This window comes from Passer montanus, unplaced genomic scaffold (assembly GCF_014805655.1).
Source record: "Passer montanus isolate IOZ18808 unplaced genomic scaffold, ASM1480565v1 scaffold1, whole genome shotgun sequence".
NCBI lineage: Eukaryota > Metazoa > Chordata > Aves > Passeriformes > Passeridae > Passer > Passer montanus.
This window is the reverse complement of record NW_024356504.1, coordinates 4,504,952-4,526,586: the sequence shown is the minus strand read 5'-3', so window position 1 is coordinate 4,526,586 and position 21,635 is coordinate 4,504,952. Positions and strand designations below refer to the sequence as shown.

At 40.6% G+C, this 21,635-nt stretch overlaps 1 protein-coding gene across 11 annotated transcripts in view; it reads right to left on the bottom strand.

Moving 5' to 3' along the window:
* Positions 1-21,635, bottom strand: part of PIKFYVE (phosphoinositide kinase, FYVE-type zinc finger containing) — a 62,496-nt gene that overhangs the window by 16,189 nt on the left and 24,672 nt on the right. For 9 of the 11 annotated variants that reach the window (XR_005626500.1, XR_005626501.1, XM_039698871.1 and 6 more), the window contains 15 exons: positions 21,071-21,218; positions 20,411-20,578; positions 15,102-15,164; positions 13,720-13,849; positions 13,064-13,244; positions 11,653-11,727; positions 10,912-11,019; positions 9,973-10,113; positions 9,198-9,324; positions 6,758-7,947; positions 5,317-5,417; positions 4,044-4,115; positions 2,500-2,671; positions 1,024-1,202; positions 445-558 (listed from right to left, as the gene is read on the bottom strand). Coding sequence is in view for 9 of the 11 variants with exons in the window: in XM_039698871.1 (XP_039554805.1) it covers positions 445-558; positions 1,024-1,202; positions 2,500-2,671; positions 4,044-4,115; positions 5,317-5,417; positions 6,758-7,947; positions 9,198-9,324; positions 9,973-10,113; positions 10,912-11,019; positions 11,653-11,727; positions 13,064-13,244; positions 13,720-13,849; positions 15,102-15,164; positions 20,411-20,578; positions 21,071-21,218 (2,969 nt within the window). In the remaining 2 variants the exon portion in view is untranslated. The remainder of the gene's footprint in view (positions 1-444; positions 559-1,023; positions 1,203-2,499; positions 2,672-4,043; positions 4,116-5,316; positions 5,418-6,757; positions 7,948-9,197; positions 9,325-9,972; positions 10,114-10,911; positions 11,020-11,652; positions 11,728-13,063; positions 13,245-13,719; positions 13,850-15,101; positions 15,165-20,410; positions 20,579-21,070; positions 21,219-21,635) is intronic. The other 2 variants (XM_039698851.1, XM_039698891.1) reach the window with 1 other exon arrangement.

The following is a 21,635-nucleotide window of genomic DNA, read 5'->3' as shown; positions in this document are numbered from 1 at the left end:
CATCTTTTCATTTTTAGCATTAGATGAAGAATTAAAAATACTTTAACTAGGCATTTTATAAGGTAATGATAGACACCTGCTGATGGTCAACCTTTCAGTAGCTTGGCAGCATTATTCAGAAACATGCTATATGACTCAAACATCAGTGAAACATTCAGTGATAGAGATGAAAAGAATCTAAGTTTCTGCTGGCAATGTTTAACCTGACTTGCCACCAGACAAAGAGCTGAGACATTAGTACAGACAGAGCAAGCACAGGGAACAAAGATTTCAATACCACTGTCCCTTGGAAGTACATATGCATATATGTTTTAAACTATTACTTTTCTATCAAGTAATGAATATTTAGCCAAATCTCATCATACCAGAAAAATTGTTATGTGTTCTGCTAATAAAAATACAAAATACAAATAAGATTAGGAAGACATTAAAAACAAGGCTTACTTTTGTGAGAAATCCTTGAGATCCTGCAAAATAGTAACTTTTAATGGGGCCTGTCGTTTGATGTAGATCTTGGGGAGTGGGACACACACTTCCAGCAGCCGGATTGGAGAGTAGCTGAGAAGGCAGTACAACAGCTTGTAACAAGACCCACACCACACAATACCAGTTCTATACCATACTGAGGTTTGAAAAAGGGCACTGTCAATGTATCCTGGGCTTTAGTTACTTTTAGCAGAAATAACACTGTTAATTCTCATAGGCAAGAAGTCAAAGCACAAATCATATTGCAAAACCAAAATTTTGAAAGCGTTTGGAACTGGGTAGGGAAAGGCATTTCCCTTCTGTATCATGAAGAGGAACCATCCACTCTTGGAACACTGCCCACCACAGCTAGGACAGTGATGCGACCCACAAAGCCCCTCTGCAAGCCAGTACACAATCCTGCACTGTGGTTATGGCACAGTTATGCTATTCCATGCTATACTCACAGTGAAGGACAGAACTGATGAATTCTTAACTGCAGCCATATGCTTCATACAGTACCAGAGAGAGAAAGAAGTTTTTAGCAGTGGAACTCACCTGAAAGATGCCACCATCTGATTATAGGAAAAATACTGGTGATAGTCGTGGTGAATGGAATGCCCACAAGGCTCTGCGTTGGCCCTTCGAGTGTACTGGTACCCATAGAACCTCAGCTCAAGGTATTTTGCAAAAGACATAGACCAAGAGTCATTGGAAAGGGGAACAACTGGTGTCACCTGAAAAATTGAAAGGCAAGTGTCTAAATTTTATCCTTCAAACAAGATTAAGGAGAGGATAATCCAGGCAGCAACCTAATATATCTAGTACCACAAGAGACCCTGAAACATATTAAAAACAAAGGTAGCCTTTATGCATAGCTAAGGTCAACACATAGTTAAAATAAATCTGTTAAACAACTGCTAGCTGATGATGACAGGTGCTAAGCTGGGGGAGTCCCAACATAACCTTGATGGAAGCTTATTTCTGGGATGCTATTTCTCTGTATAGAGTCAATTTCCAGCAACCCAGCCAGCAGCAGTGGCCATATCATATACTTTTCCCCGGTGATTCTGGAGCTACAAATGAGCTGGTACTGCTTTGCAGAGTATTTCAACTTCAAAAGTGCTTACAAGCTTAGGCCAGACACTTTACACTTTACGCACACTTGACAACCACAACCACGTATAAGTGTTTACATGAGCACACAAAAATAAAAGGTTACAGAGCAGCTGTATACACAGCAATACAGGGCTTGCAGTCAGCAACTGTGTCAACTTCCTCCAGGCATCTGTACATCCAACACCCATGTCCAAGGCAGCCTAAGTAGGTGACCTGAGTCATCCATATGGGTAATTCAGATGTTTTGCATTTCAGGTACTGCATGAATCTTTTTTCATTATGTTTTATACTCATCTCTTTGAAGGCTCTTCATGTTCAGCTAGACATGAGTATCTAGTTAGCAATGTTTTCTTAGTTAAATTACAGAACAAGTTCCAGATAATACACAATCTTACTATCTTGTGGGCTTTTTAAAGCAATTTAATATTTCTCTAATGAAGATGTTACTTTCTAATTATTACTAAAGGAACTCCAGACATCACATTGACGCAATGTAGGCTGTTCAGTCCACAACAGATCAAAGAACAGCAAGTGGCTTCAGCCAATTACTATGCCAGTAGGTCTTGGTGTCTGCCCTTTCCCATATGCTCATAAAGATTCTCTGCAAGAAAGGGACCATACTCTTCACCTTTAAGTGAGCAACTCCATTTTTTCTGCTTAGATCTATCCTCTCAGAGTCAGTTTTGACACTTTCTAACAAGACTGCCTCACACAAGATTTTTCACCCTCAACAGCCTCAGTGCTAAAAGAGGAATTTGTAGGTAACATGAGAACATTATGTACCAGTAAGAGGTTTTCTGCCAGTTTAGCCATAGCTCCAGGCATGAGCACTTCCTCAAAAATGCTGCCTTTCCATACAAAGCCAGTCACAGCAAGAATACTAAATTGGCATAGCAATGATTCTGAAGTCCTTACCTGTTTGCACAGTCTGCACCAGGAGTAGGTAAGGATGGTGTGCTGGTACCCAGGGACGGGGGAGTCCAGCTCCTTTAACACGATCTGCACACAGCCCTGCCCGTGAACAAAGCGGCGGATGTGGTGCACCATTGGTGTTTCACAGAACATGCTGGGGCATTGGTAGGAAGGCCTTACAGAGAGAAACAGAAACACCTATAAATGATCACATACCAGGCACTGCTGAAGAACTGATTCAACAGATCTAATATGCCTTTTAATATCATGGTACTATTTATCTTCACCCTCAAAGAGTTTTCTAAGCCTGTAGTGAAGGCTGTATCGGCAGAGCAATTTAGAAGTAGCACATAGTGAAGTTTCATCGACAACAATGGCTGTATAGGTCCCAGAAGCAGTGATTGATACTGTTTGCTATCACCTTTTTACAATTAATCACTTTCTACCAATATATTCTGTATAAGGATCAAGGCACCTGTGGAAGTCCTTGGCACCAAATTAAAAGCAAAATACATTTGCTTTGGCAATGTACCCAAGCAAATACTACCAAGGACAAAGATGTGACAAAGAGCCTTAAAATGGCAGTGTTTCAGCTCCTGAAGGAAAAGGTAAGCAACATACTGTCATAGAACATCTTTGAACAGTAAAACCCATGACCTTTCTTTGGATGTTTTTGTTTGTTTTTTTTTTTAAATCACAGAAGAAAGACTAATACCAGAAAAATAAAAGCTGAATTGTTGAGGTACCAAAGTCAGATCAGATATTCTCCAAAACCAGAAAGAGCTTGAAAAAGCTCAGGTTGTCCTTGTTCAAGTGAAAAAACAAAGAATTTTAATTACTGAAACTATTGAGATTGAGAAGCATTCACTTTAGCAGACACTACCTAATGAGAAGAGAGAAGTACGAATTTAAAAGTGGGCAGCTAAGCTCCTTCTCACTGATCACCACAAGGAGAAATACTTGTTCCTCCAGAAGGCTGAATATCGAGAGCCTTCTGCTGCTGCAAGTGGCCAATGGAGAGAACAGGGTAAGCTTGTCTTTTGAGCAGTGACCTATCCAGCTTCTCAGCCTGCTGAGACTCTGCATGGGGTTGTGCCAGCACCAGTTATTACAGGAACGTAACAACTTACACCCCTATGAGATGAAATAAATGACGCAGTACTTTTCCAGGACTCAAAGTGTTCTGGACCATTTACATTGGCCACCTTGCACATATGACAAAGCCTTACTTGGAGACACTAAATGAGTAGTGTTAGCCAACACTTGTATGAACTTCCAAAGAGGAATCTCAGAAAACTGTGACCAGAACAGCTGTTTGTCTTGAAAAAGAGACAGTTGGAATACATGTTCAGACTCTTAACTTGCCCTTAAACCCTAATTGCTACAGAAATGTGAATACATTTGTCTTCATGAACTTCTAAACTTCATTTCATAATCTGTTTCACTTCCTCATGAAGGGAAGAAGGACAGGGCCAAAATAGGAAAGCAATGGATGTACTTACTTGTAACAATTGAGCATGAGTGAATTACAATAAATTCTCCCTTACCTGAAACAGTAGCGCTCCAGAAAAATCCCTAGAGTTAGGTCATTTTTCCCATAGAACTCCATGGTCACAATCCTAAAGCACAAAAAAAAAGCTTTAGAGACTGGATGCCATCACCATTAGCTGTGCAATGGCCTTGAGGAGCACAGATCTACACCCACTGCTGGCTTGTTTACAGCTCTCTATAACTTCAAAGACTTTTTTTTCCACTTGACTACCCTTCCTAGATCCCTGCTGTCAGGTTTTCTAACAATGAGATCAAAGTCCTACCAGAACAACTTTCAACTTAACATTTAAAATTCCAATACAATTCAACTGCACTTCTGAAGATTATTTTCAAAAATATCTAGGCACAGAAGTCTAAACAGCTTTAAGCTTCAAGCACTAATGTTTAAATAGCTACAAAAAAGGGTACATCCAGAACATGAAAAAAGCCTCAAGAAATCCTTGTTCTTGTAGAATATTTAATAGCAACTTTAGTTTCCCCTCAACCTGAGGTGACCAAGCCGTTTAAATTGTGTATCAGTTTAAGTGTCATAATTCAGATATCCCTAACATCACTAATTTACATCCTCTCATTGTTGCTGCTTAGTGAGCATATCACCATTGTCTTTGGTTCCTTTCTAAGCTTTTACAGGAACTTTAGACCTTTCCCTGTAAGAGGGTCGCCTCTTTATTTTCACCTAAGTTAAACTATTAAAATCACCTAGGCTAATGATTAAACACCAAGATTTGTCCTGTTTAGTAGAGATAAAAGTGTGTCATAAGTTGCACACAATTAGCAAATTACAGCCCCCTAAGCTGGAAGTAAAGCTCCTAATAGTGATGACTATAGTATGAAAAAGATAGCAATATATTCCAATCCCACTGTTGGATAATACAATCTACATGTATGCCAGGATTCTCACAAGGCTCACTTTTGGGCTTGAACATTGTCCTGCGTCCTGTGTTCGTTTACACTAACTCTTCTCCACAAGAGTGCATGCAGTGCTCCTCACACTGAATCATTACTCTGCAGTGAAACACCAACTAAAGCATTTGGTTTCAGGCTGGCCTTTCTCATTCATGCCTTGGGTATCACAGAGGTTGTGCAATACTGCTGTAGATTCACCTGACCATGCAAGACAAAGGTCTTTCGGCAAAAGTTCCTGTTACAGGATGAGCACAACCTACCAAGGAGTCCTCAAAGAAATACTGCCATGAGGCAAGCACTGACTCTGACTTGGGGAAGGAAAGAATAGCAACTATCCAAGCTGTAGAGGAGTAGTTTTTATACCAGGGGCTAACACAGGCACTTGGAGCATTGCTGGACTGAGCAGAAGAGCTGCTGAAGAGAACACAGAGCCTCTGATGGTTTACTGGACTCAGGCAATCCACCTAGTAGAGAGAAAACAATTCATTCACTGGTTACAGACAACTCAATTCACAGACAACTTCTGCTGACAAAATTCTATTCTAGTAATTTTATTCAAAGACAAATCTCTGCTTTCTCCTTTTGTACAGATGAACTTGGCATTATCTCCAGCCTCAAGTAAACCTGTATAATTGCCAAGTGCCATTTTTAGAACAACATAACTCGTAACAAAATCAATGAACATGCATGTGTTTCAGTGGAAATGAAGCCAAGAGAAACAGAAAACAACAAAAGCCCCACGACAAACATCCAGACATCTCTAAATTACTGTATGATGTAGGACATCTTAGATTCAAAACTCTGCCAATATATTATACTCATTCAAGCTATAGAAAGATTTCTATCTTTCTGTTCTCTGGGAAGAGATGTACCATGCTGCTCTTGGAACAGAGCTGCCCTTCCACACCCTACAAAACTATGATGTTACCAAATACTTGTCTTTGATCACTGAATAAATTTAAAACAGCATCAGCCAGTCTGATCCAAAGCAAGGGCTACTCTTACAGTTTGTAAGATTATGGCCTGTGAAGCTACAGAGATCTACATTTAAGTGCCAATTAAAAAGTGACTTCTGCTCATGAACACAAGGGCTAATTGGCTCAGGGACCAAAATGTTGACTGTTTCTCCTACTCTTGTTCACTACTCTTGTTCATAGACATTTTTCCTAAACAGCTCACAATTCAAGAAAGTCCCAAGATCCTTTTCCTCAGATACAAGTTGGTTACTTTCATGGCAGTTTACCAAAACTCTAAATATTTTTATCATAAACACATACCCGCTTCCTTTGAAATTTCAAAGATTCCCTTCCCTCCATTATGTGATTCTCACTTTTCTTCAGACCACCCAAACTTTTACAATCAATCAATTACTTTAATGTAATTACAGCCTTCTGCTGTTTCCATTACATAAAGCCCTCTGACAATGAAAGTACGTTTCTACAAATAACCAAATAAACTGAGCTTTCTTGCTCCTTGTAATTAACTTCTTAAGGTTTGCTCCCTCTTCATGGACTCATTTTCAGAAATCAGTTAGGTACAGCCTAATCAAACAGGCAAAACTGATTCTGGGCTGACTTTGTGCATTTCTCAGAGAAATTTTGCAGTCTCTTGTTCTGATTGATTGCAGAGCACTGCAATCTAAAATAGAGTTATGACCAAGAAAACTAAACCAAAAAAACCATAATCAAACAGAAAGAAACAGACAAAACCACATCCCCTCTGGTTTAATATGAGTCCCTACACCTTCTGTACACCATGAAAAACTGATGTAACTTGAATTTTGAGCAGCACAACTCAATCTTACCTTATGAGACCATGAGGATTCACTCTGAGCCAGTCCCTTCTCCTCCTCTTCAGTTCTGTTCCCAGTTTTTCCAGTAGGGACACTAGACACATCCTTATTTTGGGCAAAAGGATCTGTGCTTTTCTGTAGTATCCTCCCTCCTCTGGCCCGATAGTCAGCCAGCATTCTGGCTAAGCTCTGGCTATCACGTAGATGTTCTGCTGCTATTCTAGTGTTAACCAACTCATGAGAAGGTAAGATTTGGATAGCCTTGGCTTGGATACTCCCATTCCTCCCTTGTAGTCCAGAGAAATCCCGCAACAACTGCTTCTTCCTTCTGCTCTCCAGCTCCTTGTATTCCTTATTGAGGAGAGGAGACCAATAAACTTGTTCGGGAAAGTATTCCCGGGCAGGGCATCTCATGCCTTTTTCAGTCAAAAGAAATGGTTCACGGAACATCAGCACTGGAGAAATGCAGAGAATTACATCTTTTAACTCCTGCTTAAATGCTGCAGAGTAAGTTTTGAGGCGATCCTCAGATGAAGTTACCTCTTCCGTGACATATAAACCAGTATCATCCTGGAGAGGGTCTCTGAAGACTCTCATCTGGCTCTTGGACTCCTGCAAATCATCTGCCTGTGGAAGAGGCTCTAGTGCCTGGTTATCCAGAGTGGCCAAGTGCTGGTCCATGCCATGGAGGGGCAGTGGGGATGTTTCAGGTATTGCATGAGGTACAGGGCTGAGCACTGCAAATGGTGACTCCGCTTTGTGGAGCTCTTGCTGCTTGGAGGACACCGTTTCCAGCTGACTGTTCTCTTGGTCACCTCTGTCAAACACCCCTCTTGGTTCAGGCACACTGACCTCATCAGAGGACACTGATTCAGAGATTACAGGCAGCTTTTCAGAGGATAGTTCAATGTCTTTGACTGCTGTGCTGAAGTCCTCACCATTGAAGAGGTTCTGTTGCTCATTTTCGTCTCCTGGCTCCTCAATAAGGGAGTGAAAGGAAGTGTTTTTGGTGAGAGTAGGGGGCATGGCAAACTCATCCATAAGAAATGAGATTTCCAGCTGGGAATGATAAGCCACACAGACCATGAAGATCAGGATCTCCTTCACACGAGCCAGCTCGTACTCTGCAGCACCACACAACTTGATAGTGCAACCCAGGTGCTGGGGACACCCTTCGAAGAACATCAGAGGTTTTGTCTGATCTAGAAATAAAATATGGGAGTTAGGATGAGAACTATAGTTAATCTGCTTTTAGATACCTCACACCCAAGAGACTGTAAAGGAGACTAAGAGCAAGTAACACTGGTAGCTGCAGAAATTCATATTACTGTACTGAAATAACTTATTTTAGCAAGAAAAAAAAAAAAACCCAAAACCAACATTGGCTATAAATCTTCTCCTGATTTTCTAAAACAAGCCATCATAAAGTCAAAGTGACGGCCATATGGAACACCCTGACCTAAACAGAGTATTATAAGACCACTGTAGACTCTGCATCAGTGGGCAAAAGAATCACTTCCCTTCCAGGCCCATTTGCTCATCCTTACAACTCAAAAGGCTATGACACTCTGAGGGCAATTAAAGGCTGGAAGGGGCAATGAGGAAGTCAAAAGGAAATTGTTCAAGGACAGATTTGATTGTACTTGGAGCAACTTGGTCTAGGGGAAGGTCTAGTTCCTGCCATGGCAGAGAAGTTAGAACTAAATTATTTTTAAGGCCCCTTCCAACCAAAACCTTTCTATGATTCTATGAAGAGATACAAAGACTGCATCTCCATGAAGATCTGCATCCACAGCATTTATGTGTGCCAGCACCACTGGTAACCTGTCAAGCAGCATTTCTTCCTTCCTTTGTAGACTCCCACTGCCTAGGGGAGTTAGAGAAAAAGGAATCTTTCTTAAAGGTGCACAATAACTGGACATGGGGAAATGTGCACAACTTGCAACAAGGCAAATTTTGATTGGATTTGTTAAGGTAGGACCAGATAATTTTTTGAAGTCCCTTCCAACACACGCTGTTCCATGATTCTCTTACTTCAATGCAGAAAAACTCTTTACAGTGCGGATGGCGCCTAGACAGACTACAAAATCTCTACTCTGAAATATTTTCAAGAGTTGGCTGACAAAACCCTAAGAAATCTGATGCAGCATTGAAATTAATCCTTCCTGTTCTGAACATGAAGTTGGACTAGACAAACTACAGCATGTGGGAAGAGAAAAAATAGCTTGGAAGAAAGAAATCAGTCTAATCAAAATCTATACAGTGTCTTTTCTTAATAACATCACACTTTTCTCTACAGGCAGTTCACTGTAGCTCCAAGAAGTAACAGAAATAAAATGAGTAGGATTATACATGATTACACAAGGAAGCCAACAGTTCAAATCTCTTTAAAAAGAAGCAAAGCATTCATCCTTTCACACACATAGGCTAAGGCACATCAAGTTTTACTCACCATTGGGCAACTGAAAAACTTGCATATAAAATTTATGACAGGTCCCCAGCTGTGGTTTGGTCAACAGTTGATCCATTGACATCACTAAGTCCCCCTGGGTCATTCGACTTACCCGGTCTAACACTTGCTGTAAAATTGGAAAGAACAGTAAGAATCTACAATGCAAAGAGGACACTGGCGTCCTTGTCTTGCCCTTAACAAACCAAAAAACACCAGTGCAATCTATAAAATCTCTTACTGAGATGCAAATTCTCAGTTGAACCCAGTCACACAAACCCACATTCACAATATACAAGAATCTTAGAAACAGAATTGGATAAATAATTCTGGTGAGATTGTACCCTGCCTAGAACTTCTCACTTGACTAGATCCTGATACCTCCAGGAGGTGCAGTGCAGTCAGCATAAGGCTGGCTCTGACAGGAGCTCAGCCAGCTCCCACAGCTACTCTGTTTGGCTGTCTGTACCCTGCCTCACAGGGACAGAGGCTCTCTGGAAATAGCTGAGGACCCACACATAAGTTGCTATAAATGGATATCAAAGTCAACTAGAACTAAACCAGGGTACAAGGACCCATCAAACAAAGACACAGCACAATAGCTGTGAAGACCTAAGGAAAAAGTAACTCTCCAGATTCACCTGTCTTACCTTCTTGGAAGAGAACATGGTTAGAGAAGAAAATAAGACAACTCTTGGCTATCTCCAGGGAGTTTGTTACAAGGAGTCATTAGAAATCTACCACGAGGCCAAGTCTAACTCTGATCAGAAATGCTCACCGGCTTGACGTTGATGACCAGAGTGATACCATGCTCTAAGAGCATGTCCTGGGCAATTCTGGACACAGTCTTCTCAACAAGGACCAAATTGGGCTGGACATCAACTATCCGCTGTACGTAGTTCTTCAAGAACTCCCTTTCCTGCAGACAGGAACAAAGTATAGCAGTTTATTTTCCATCTGGAAAATAAACCCACTTTAATGCTCAATATTCCTTTTCATTTCATTTACATACTGTCCTTTCCTATTAAACAGGGAAAAGAGCTATCCAGAAAACACCATCAGTAGTCCATTGTGAACATTTTCCTACTCCCACAGCACAACACTAGTCTATCAGTAATATTTTATAAACATTTCAGAAAGAATAGGTCTGTGTACTTCAGAGTTTTCATATTTAAGGCACATCCCTACTCACAGGGGCAGGGCACCTGTTCCAAAGTGACATTTTCTAGTTCATCACTCCATTAGGTTGGCGGTTGTTCCATTTTTTCAAGCCTGACAAAAAATAACATGGGTGTGACCTAACCCTAACCTACATTAACTTTTCAAATATTTCTTCACACACCTAAACCTTATCTAGCTCTAATACTGTATAAGGAATGCACAGTTCAGAAGGTCTCAATAAAAACAAGTTTTCTAAAATGCTGCATTGTGAGAATCAAAAGCTCACGTGTTCTCAGGACATGTAACTTGAGGACAAAAACCCTCAGTGTAAGGCTACAAGTTCACACTATATTTACTGCAGCAGCTCTCGTAGCCAGCTTACTAGGAGAGGAAAGCTCTTTCTTTTCTGTGCAATCTCACTCATTCAACTTCACCTTACACACTGGTCATGGTTTTGTTTCTCACTCATTCAACTTCACCTTACACACTGAAAAAATGTGCACTGGTCATGGTTTTGTTGGCGTTATTTTAACCAAGAACAAAAGCATATGCTCACCTGAAGTACTATAGGCTCTATGCAGGTAAACTTTGTTTCTTCTCGATAGAGGTACTCAATTGAGCATTTTAGCAGAAGAATTCTGGGATTTTTTAAGCAAGAGTTCATCTAAAAAAGACACAAAAATAGTTACAACAAAAATACAAATACCCAGAGAGGAAGAAGTATAAAAGAAAAAGAGACAGACTTCCCATGACTGGTCCCTGCTACCCTCACCTCCCTTTAAAGTGTCCCAGCTATCCCCCACTTCAGACCCAACTACACATTCTTCCTTCTTCTGAAGTTGTTACACCCAGCTGTTAAAATTTCACAGGTACTCTCCATAAGCAAGCAATGCTAGAGAGGATTTCCAGTCCCTGCTAAGGGCTCCAAAGTCTTGATTCATGCAGCTCACTTCTATCTTGCCCTCCTTCCTTAAAGACCCATTTTACTACACTTTTGCAAGTCAGAACCACAAATGCCTTTTTCTGCCTAAAAGCTGGGATAATTATTAGATGCCTCATGCTGCGGTAGGGATGGAAGTTTTTCTATACATGCATGAGGAGAGTTTCTCCCCCAAAATCTCTGGGCCAGAAAACAAAACAGCTTGGAAAATAAATGCTTTAAAAGCCATTCTTTTTGGGGGTTCAAAGCAGAGAAAGCTCACAAGGTGGTGAGAGAAGCTTCCTGGCACAAAAAGCAAGTCAGAGCACCCTTGTTTCCACAGCATACATTACAGTAAGATTAATCAAGCTGCATTACCTTTTTGTGTGCAACATTCTTAGTGCAAACAAATCCATTCACCACCATGGAGTCAAATTTCTTTCCACCAGGGATCTAACAAAGCAAAGAATATTTTTAGAACTGTCATCCACTCCCACATCTTGTAGTGCAGTAAAGCTAATACACAGAATACCTATTGTAGGTGATGTACAAACTTCAGCTACACCCACAATTATCAGATGAAAGATCAGACACAGCCATGCTGGACACAAGTCTTTCCCTTTAAAGCCTGACAAACTCAGGAGAACATGAAAACTAGTACTGAGTTCTAGGATTTCTACACCCCTCCCAAGAGATGCTTGTTTGTTAAATGAGTATACTTCAGCACATGACAAGGGAACCTAATTTGGATAGGCCATGAGAAGCATACAGCTTTGCACATGCCATTTCTATTAACAACAAAAAAATGTAAGCAAAGGGGGGAAAAATATAAAAGAAAGAAATAAAAATCAAAAAACCCTCTTCCCACCAATTGAACACATCAAACAGTTGACTGGTGTGCCTGCAGTCACAGGCAATCCCAGGCATAATAAACATCATTAAGCAGGTTTCTGAATAACATGTTTCAGAGGACATTCATATTACCAGCACGTGAAAATAGCAGACAGCTATGATGAGCTTTCACCTCTGAACAACTGCTCTTTGAACTGGAGTTTCAGGAGAAGCAGGAACAAGTGCTGCCTGAAGAGACGCCACAGAACTACTACCAGAATCATAAGGTTCTCCTCAAATCTCATATGGCTTTCAAACAAGAGTACTGCTGAGGTGAATTTGGCCAAAGAAAACTAAGTCCAAATCTTCAGTCCTCAGTCACACTAACTCCTTGGATGTTATTTTCACATCAGACTCTCAGAAGGAAGTTTCCACGCTCGAACTCCAGACGTACAGGTCAACAGTGTCAACACTGGGCCATCTGGCAGAACTGGATACACCATTCCATAACAATTAAGTTTTGCTCTTGAAGAAAGTCATTGTACTTGGCATGGGAGGAGTTGAATGCTCCATAATGGATAGGTACAGGGAAACAGATTGCTGCACCATGTCCTGCAAGCTACTTATCCAGCACTTGGTATATCTCCAATTCAAGAGCAAAACAAGCAGAAACCAAAAAATGAACCAAGTAACTACAGAGGTGCTACTCTTTGCTACCTTCTGCAGCCTACAGCCTGAAAGAAGAGGTCAGCCCCAGCACATTAAAGCACTTTTCACAGCATGCCAAATTCCCTCTGTGCTACTTTTTCCAGGACCCCACCTTATCCAAAGGCCAAGTCATTCAATTACAGTACTGAATATGCTGGGGGCAGTGGAAAGGGGACTATTCTCTTCAAACAAGGTGTACTGCCAACAGCTGCGCCCTTTTGTTTCCTTACATCCACTGCTTGAAACTTACTTTTTTGATGTGGACAAACTGGCGGATATCCATGTCATCATCTCTCTTCTTGACATCTGGCCGTACCGTCTGAACTACCTGGCAGACCACGGGTACAATAATATCCCTCCAGGACAGTGACAGGGACTCATTGTATAGAAGCTGCTGAAGCAGTGCCATCATGTGGTTGTGATTAGCAGACCTATAAAAAAGGCAAAATAAATTTCTCGTTATAAAATATAAAAATACAGTGCAGTGGTTAGCTGAAGTAAATTTCTTAACATTTACAATGCAGGTCTTCTGAAGGAACAGCTACCAAGAATGTTCTACAGTCAGCTTTGGTCCTGTACTCTATATATAAACATCACAAGATTAAAAAAAAAAACAAGCAAAATACATGTAAAAATGCTGCGTTCTTAATGCAAATTATTTCCTTGTATTGCCTACTGTAGCTCAAGCTCAATGTTCTACAGTCAGCTTTGGTCCTGTACTCTATATATAAACATCACAAGATTTAAAAAAAAAAACCAAGCAAAATACATGTAAAAATGCTTAATGCAAATTATTTTCTTGTATTGCCTACTGTAGCTCAAGCTTCACTGAAAGTTGGTGGAATAGAGGGGCTTCAGAAATTGTTATTCAAGATATGCAAATTCCTTTCTCTACATGTTTCTTACAGCAGCCTTTCCATGGCTTGTTTCTCCCCATTCTCTTCTCTCAGCAGATCCAGATTGCTGTGGTGCCAGCCTAGGGGTGTGAATAAGAGCTCTTTGGACTTCTCCTCCACCCTCCTGTTGAATAACGACTCTGCAAGACACAAACAAATGTTGTAAATGTAAGGTCACAGTTGAATGCTTGTGTCTTTGTGAAAGGCTGCTTCAAAAAGGAAAGTATTTACTAAGACGTAAGTCCTACTAAGTACTGAGTAAGTACTGAGTTTAAGGTAGATGTCATGGTCCTCAGTTTGAGGAGGACTGACACTTTCAATTACTATACTGTGTAGTAACTCCTTAGAACTGTTCTCTGTTTTGCAGTACCAAAATTAGAGGTTACTTCAGCACAGTCCGTGCTTTGAAAGAGTTACTAGGTAATTTCCTGCACGGTTATTATGATATTATAGAGGCAAATTATAAACTTCCACACTGACATAATGGCTGACTATATTATAAGTCATTTATACTAGTAGTGTATAAATGTTCATCAAGAAAGTATGTCAGCCTTCGGAGATGAAACTTAAAACTCCTCACTGTTAAGCAAAATCTTTAGACAATAGCAATCCAAGGAGGACTACTGAAGAAAAAGTCTCCTAAAAAACAAGAATTAACTTCTTCCAGATGCTCCACGTACAAAATTAGCTGTGTAGAAGATTAACAGAAACTACATTGATTTCCCCCTTCCTTCTGCAAAAGCTCAGTTAAAAACCAAACACCAATTTAATCCAAGATTTTATTTTGCAGGCTAGACAGACATTGGGGTTTCTCCCTTATTTCCTCCTCTTACAAGGGCACCAAAATCAATAGCATTAACTGGGAAATAAAAAAAAGCCCACAAGTGCATCTGGCCCCGATACTGGAAAGCACGTGGGTTTACAAACTCATAAGTGCATGTAATGGCCTTTCATTTCAGAAGTAGTGATGACAAGAAACCCAGAAAGATTTAAGAGAAGAAGCTTTAAGCTTCTCTGCAGAAGCAGTGCAATTAATTGTGTCACATCTTCATTTGTTTGCACAGGAAGTTAAAAATCAGTTACATAAATTTGTTGGTGGAGAAACTGTGAACAAACTTGCCACTTACACTCATTTTTTTTAAAAAGTAAAAGCTTTACTTTAGTCTTTTTGAATGCAGGAATCTGAGAAGTAAAAGAAATTTAAGCTTGAAAGTGCATTCAAAAAAAGTCAGTATAGTTTTGCCATAAACTATTTGTTTTGCCATAAATAAGTTCAGATTTACTGTTGAGTAAATATTTTGAAAGGTTCAGTGCTCTCTTTAAGGAGTATCAAGGAATTTCCATCATTACATTAAAAAGCACACAACAGCAGCATTTGAAGTTTTTCCTTACCTTTAATAAAAGCGTCACTTATAGAGAACATCTGCTGCCCTCCGTTTTCAGGATTCAAGTACTCTGAAAGAAGAGAGAAGAGGGATATAGGTGGAGACCAAAAAAAAAGACAGGTTACACTGGTGTGACCATATAATTACAATGTACACGCCCACACCAGAAGAAGCAGCATTACTCATCCAAGTGTTTAGTCACCAATTTAGCAATAGCTTGGTGAGTGGTTAAGACAAGAATATCCTCTCATTCTTGTTCTATCAAAAAAAATCTATGATGACAAGAAAACAGTGCTTATTAATGTGAAGAAACAAAACAAACAAAGTGGACATGAGCCAAGACTGAACTAAGAGTGCACTTTTCCAACTGACACGGACCACCCTTTTCTAGGCCTGAATACAAATGCGTTCAGATGTGAGCAGACACTATGGGAATGGCCTCCTCATTCAGGTCTAAAAATACAGCTTCAGAAACCATTTTGGTCACCCACTCCATTGAACCATCTCAGAGTGAGGGAGAGATCAGTCATAAGGTTTATCATATACAGTACAAAAACAAGAAGACAGCCTGCCTTTCAAGAGCTGAAAGTCTCAAGTCCAGAACAGTTCAAAGTGTTTTGAGGAATCCATGCTGACAGAAATGGACTCCCAGAAACAAAGCAGAGCAAGAGACAGATCACTTTACACATTGGAAATACAGTTAGAGAGTGGTGCTAATAATGCCAAGGTTTTGGATTCAACCCCTGTATGCACCATTCACCTAAAAAGTTGGATTTGATGGGTCCCTTCCAACTCAGAATGTTCTGTGATATCTGTGAAATAGGATGAAGCTCCACCTGCTACTCTCATTTAGTTTGCAAGATCTTAATCTTTCATGCTGATTGGTTACAAAAGTTTGTTTTCTCCAGAAGCCATTACTTGTTGTGCCTTTAGTTGGCTCCTCACTTACACAAAAAGGGATTCTACAATGAGAAAACAAGAGCAGTAGCCCAACTGCTTATACAGCACAACTATCTGAAGCCCCAAGCCAAGCCTTTATCGTCTTTCCTGACAATGCTCCAGACCCATCACAAACAGAACATGAAGCCAGGCTGCTTTCAGACACCAACAGAAAGCAACAGAAAACTGACAGGACATAAACAATCACAAGGCTCTGAGCAGCAGCACTCAGGAGACAGTTTTCATGCCACAATTTTAAATATCTGAGTTTGTTGGCAAATAGATACTCAATAGAGGATAAGTGTACCCAAGAGAAGTTAGAAGCCTCCTTTGCAGATTCCTGGTTATTTGAGATTCCTTTCATCGCTTGCTTAGTTTAAGAGTTCAGCGTTACAATAAACTACTGCTTGATAAAAGCTGGCCCACCCTCAGCATTCACTCACTCACTGACTATCTAGAGAAAGTCATGTCATGCTCTACCTACACAAGAGCATGTATACTACACCTCCATCCCTCTCCATCTTGCAACAGCCTCAGGGAATCAGCTCTTACTGTACACACACTTAAATCAGGTCTGGCACAGACCCCTGACTGGCACAGCCAAAGCTCAAGTTATGCCCAGCTGAAACCTAACCTTAGTAATGCTTTGGACAAAGACACAGGTAGCACCTCCAAGTCACCTCTAGATTTTTAATGATCTAGGTTCATTCATCTAGGTCCCTTTAAGGTCCCTTACAACCCAAGTGACTCTATTATTCTTTTCAATACAACTTCAGCTCCCACAATCTCACTGCTGATTGGTTCCCAGGGGAAGTTCCTGACAAGGTAAAATACCCTATTCCTTCTCAGCCCAGACAGATAACACACTCATAAGTGTGAGTCTGAGATGGTTTAGGGTGCCTAACACGCACATTTCTTACCTCACATCATCCCTATATGCATCATGCTCCACAAAATGAGGAAGGGGCATAGGAAAATGTTCCTGTAGCTTATTTTATAACCTGAAAACCCAAGTACCTTCTCAAAAGAAGAACCAAAAGGGCTCCTGGCAACAGCACACTGAACCTTGGCAAGCAACACTAAAAAGGAACTGCATATGGTTACTCAAACCATCTTCTCTTTCCCCCTCCTAAACACTTTCAAGCATCAAAAATTCCCAAAATATCTGGTACCATGATCAAGGATATCTGTCTGGAAAGATGTTTATAAAATAGAATTCCACGTATTGTTAACTGTATCTCTTCAAAAACAGCAACTTAACCCCATATATAAAATTGATCATATAATCTCTTCTCCCAATTTAAATGCAGAAAATAATCTTACTTTGTTTCCCCTTCTGATACATACTATGTCTTTAGGCAGATGATACTATAAATGAGTCACTATACTCAGCTAACTTAGAGTCACCCGAATTTCATGGAAACACACCAGACCTTAGTCAGCCTGTAACACCACAAGTTCTGCCATTAGAGTATATACAAACCACTCTGTGCTAAATCACAGCTGGATGGTGGATACATCATGGCCCTTGCTTCAAAGCAGCTGACCTCTGTGACTCTGGGACATTGCATATCCCTTAATCATTAGAGAAACCCATGAATTGCTTAGATCAAAGCTGACCTGAACTTCCAGCACTTGATGTTTTCTATTGTCAGTCCTCCCCACAATGCAATTACTGAGATTTACACAGTCCTAAGGAAACTAAATTACAACTTCAAAAGGAAGGTGGGATCTTCGGTTTCACTTCATTATTTCAAAGGAAGTCAAGTCACTGTCACCCACTCTAAGGACAAGAAACAACTCCAACACAATCAAGCTAAATAAGTGGGTCCACAACAGTCATAGGGAAGTTACTGATGCTGACAGTGGCAAACACCTCATGTCACTGATTAACTATAGAACTCTGTCCTTAAAATAACCACCCATTTTACACAAATGCTTATCTATCCAGTTTTGGCTAATCACTGTGATATTCTGGCATCTTTTCTTGAATATAGCCAGGATAATCAGAAAAACAAGGTGAAAATCTTCATATTAACTTTATTATATAAAGCCTCTGACTTTAATATTTACAGGATGAAGTTTTAGTAGTCACGTATTTCACTACCCTAAGCACTGCAGCATTCACTGTAGGGTTTTGTCCCTCCTCTTTACCCACAAAGTTTCAGTCTGTCTATTGCCAAGAAGCGTTTCTTGCTATTCAAGGTATTGTCATTCATTTTAATTTGTTGCTCCATGGTTAGGTCTTTTCTCTAGAGAGTCTCATGCCAGGAATTATAAACACAAACAAAATAAAGAAGGTTCACTAACTTATCTGCATTTACAGATATAGATTTTTGATAAAGCTGCAGGATACCTATCTATCCACAGTGCACTTCCATGACAATTCCACCCTATCCACTTCTGGCCCTATTACTGGTACTATCTCCTCAAGGGAAATCCATTCTCTTGGAAGAAATTGATGCCAGCTTTCTACTGCCAATTACACTCCTACAGAATAACCTGGTTTTGGGAACATATACCAAACACCAGCAGAGATTCACCAAAGACAGAGCGCTGCCAGCATACACAATTCAAAGGCAGAAGTCTCTCTTTTCAGTCTCCTCACCACATGCCTTTTCCACTGATCTTCTCTGAGCTCTCCACTATTAAAAACTTTCTCACAAGAGCTTTCTCACAAGAGCTCTGGCTCTGAGCAGCCTTGATTTGCTCAACAGTTTCCAAGAGTGAGAGGCTCTCTTACATTTCCCTTTCATAATGTACTGCTCCTTGTATAAAAGAGATAAAGAGTGAAATATATCTGAAACCAGACAAATACCCTACAAGTCCTTTAACATTTGGCAGAGCCAAACTGACTATTGCCTGCTTTACTGTCATCACACACTGGTAAAGAAACCTGCTACAGCTGCAAATTCATTGGATACTGCAGCACACCTGGGCCTGTTTCAAGCACGCTTAATCGGGCACCCTTCCTTCCTAAAAGGAATTCTTTGGTATATCTCCCTCTCCTCAGCTTTCCTTCCTGTAGATGCATTAGCTTTTCATTTGATTAGGGCATCAGCTGGAAACAAACTGAAAGGAACCAGTAATGAGCAGGTGTCAGTAGTGCTGACAACCCATTCCCAATTTTGGATCTTCTGACATCAATTGGAACTTTTGAAACTGTTGTTCTTCTCTCTTTGGCAAAAAACAAGCAACTAGAATTCCTTCCTTCTAGGCATACTTTTGGCCATTAACAAAAGGTGACTACAGTAGGCATCAATAAATGTCCCCTCTCATTTGTCTCATTCTGCCCCACATGTCTAGCACACTTGGGAAGTCAGCTATGATCACTTCTCCTTCCACACTGCCTTCAGAGACCATTTCAGTTTCAGAATATGCAAGCTTAAGGCTGTGTTCCATTCTGATTCATAGCAACATGAGATCTGCTAGACTTCATTGAAGAATGAATTAATTAGGAGTGCAAATTATTTAACATTGGATCATCTTTTAAAGTCAGAAACACTGAAAGGATGGCGTGAAACAATAATTAAGAAACTACTTAGAAGCCGCCATAGAAACAAGTCTACAAAGCTGATGTAACCTTTTGTAAGGAAGCAGAGCAAAGGCACCCACTACTACCCAACATGTAAAGCAACTAAAATATAGTAGACCCAAGCCATTGGCAAGCCCCAGTTTCAGACAGGCCTTGAATCATTTAGAGAATGCAGTTGTCAACATGCAGGCACATTATTTCTTCCATAAGGATGTTGCTTACAGAGTCTTTAAATTTAGTACTTCTTTAGAGGAAAATCCTTTCAAAAGCAGCCTTCAACACCAAGTATTTGATTTCTTCCTACTTAAGTGGATGATTCTTTCGAAGAAATGCTATGTATATGGATCAAGTTAGGCCTTCTTGTTTATCAGAAAGATTCTTCTGTAAAATGTAAACTTATTAAGGTATAATTTTAAGTCAGCACAGAACTCTTCCAAGTTAATCTTGTTCTTTTGTTCTCTGGGGTTTTATTTCTTGCTTGCTGTTTTAAGTTCCATCTCCAACTGTAGAGTCACGTATCAAACTGGTTTATGTGTGGATTATTTTTCCACCCCAGTTAGCCAGAACACATAGGTGGATCTGTCTATTACACATGGGCAAGAGACTTTGCTTCAATGGCAAAGAGAAAGTCACAGGGGAAGTTACACACTCTGCAGAGAAGGCATTTCAACAGGTCTGTTGAGCCTCCTCAGAGGTGAGCACATCAAAACTGCAAGCAAGTGCCAGTTAAATATCATATTTTCCCCTCTGTAAGACAGCCATGTAAGCAGTGTCCAAGTAAGTCAGTAATATTAGGGCCAGCTCTCCATCATGTGCAACTCCAGCTGGTGACTACCTCGTACCTTTTTGGTCGGCAGGGTGAGGGGGCACATGTGGGTACTTGGAGTGCTTCTTGATATGGAAGTTCACGTTGTCCAGCTCCACGTTCAGGCTGATGGAGGCGGCCGAATCACTGTCCATTGTGGACTGGAAGCTGCTGACTGAAGTGCGCTTGCTAGGGCTGGCGGAGTCTTTTAGTGTTGGGTGAGGGGGAAGATACAGGGAGGAGAAGGGTTCACATGGGTATTATGAGGGTACCAGAGAGGAGAAAAATTGTCTTTAATACATGAAGACCAGTGTGCAATAATACAGGAATACAGTATTTTCATAGCTTTAATCTTGTCTTCATGTGGGCATGCTGACATACTGGACATTCTTTAGTGTACTACTATATGGCCCAAATCAAGCAGAAGTCTGCCTGAGAAACAGAAGGCAGCAATTTACATGCTTCTCCTTCATTAGGAAATATGAAGTTTTACCAGTTTCACTAAAATCAAAATATTGTATCCATTGTGAGAAAGTGGAAGACTAGACAGGCTGTAGCTCTCTTAGATCCTTACGGCCCCAAGCGCACACACAGAGACACACAGATAAAGCAAGACATGGTTAAACTACTAGGTCCTGAAGGACTGCAGACAACAGGGGAGAAGGCACAGTGAGAACATGATTCAGGTGAAACTTACTGGCTGAGTTGTCTTCCCCTTCATCAGCAATCTGCTCTGTGTCACTGTCATCAAACTTGATGTCTTTGAACCAGGATGGCTCGGAGTGGCCCTCTACAGAGTTCACAGAGTCACTGTCTGGAGATGGGGTTTCTGAGAACTCTGTGCTCTAGAAGACAAGGAAGAGAAAAAAATTATTAAAGTGAGGCTCTGCTGAAATATTAAGCAGCCTACCACAAATGCAGGTCAGGCATTTTAAAATCAGAGGATACTCTCAGTGGGCTGAGCCAAGTTAGTCATGGAGTTACCCCCTTTGGCATGAAATAGGAACTCTTTGGGACAAGAAAGAAGTACTTCTTTACAATTCCCAGTCTCTGCCTACACTCTGCTTCTAAACAAATTGTGACTAAGGGGCACTAAAGGACAAGTTTATTATCCTGCACATTTTCTGTCATCATATCCAGTTAAGCAGCTTTGAAAGCTTGCTGTCTCCAGCCAAGGTGGGTGACAGCCTTATCCTTCACCCAGAAACCAACAGGCGCAGCTTTTGGTGGAGCCTAATTCTAAGTTACTGGAGAAATTCTTT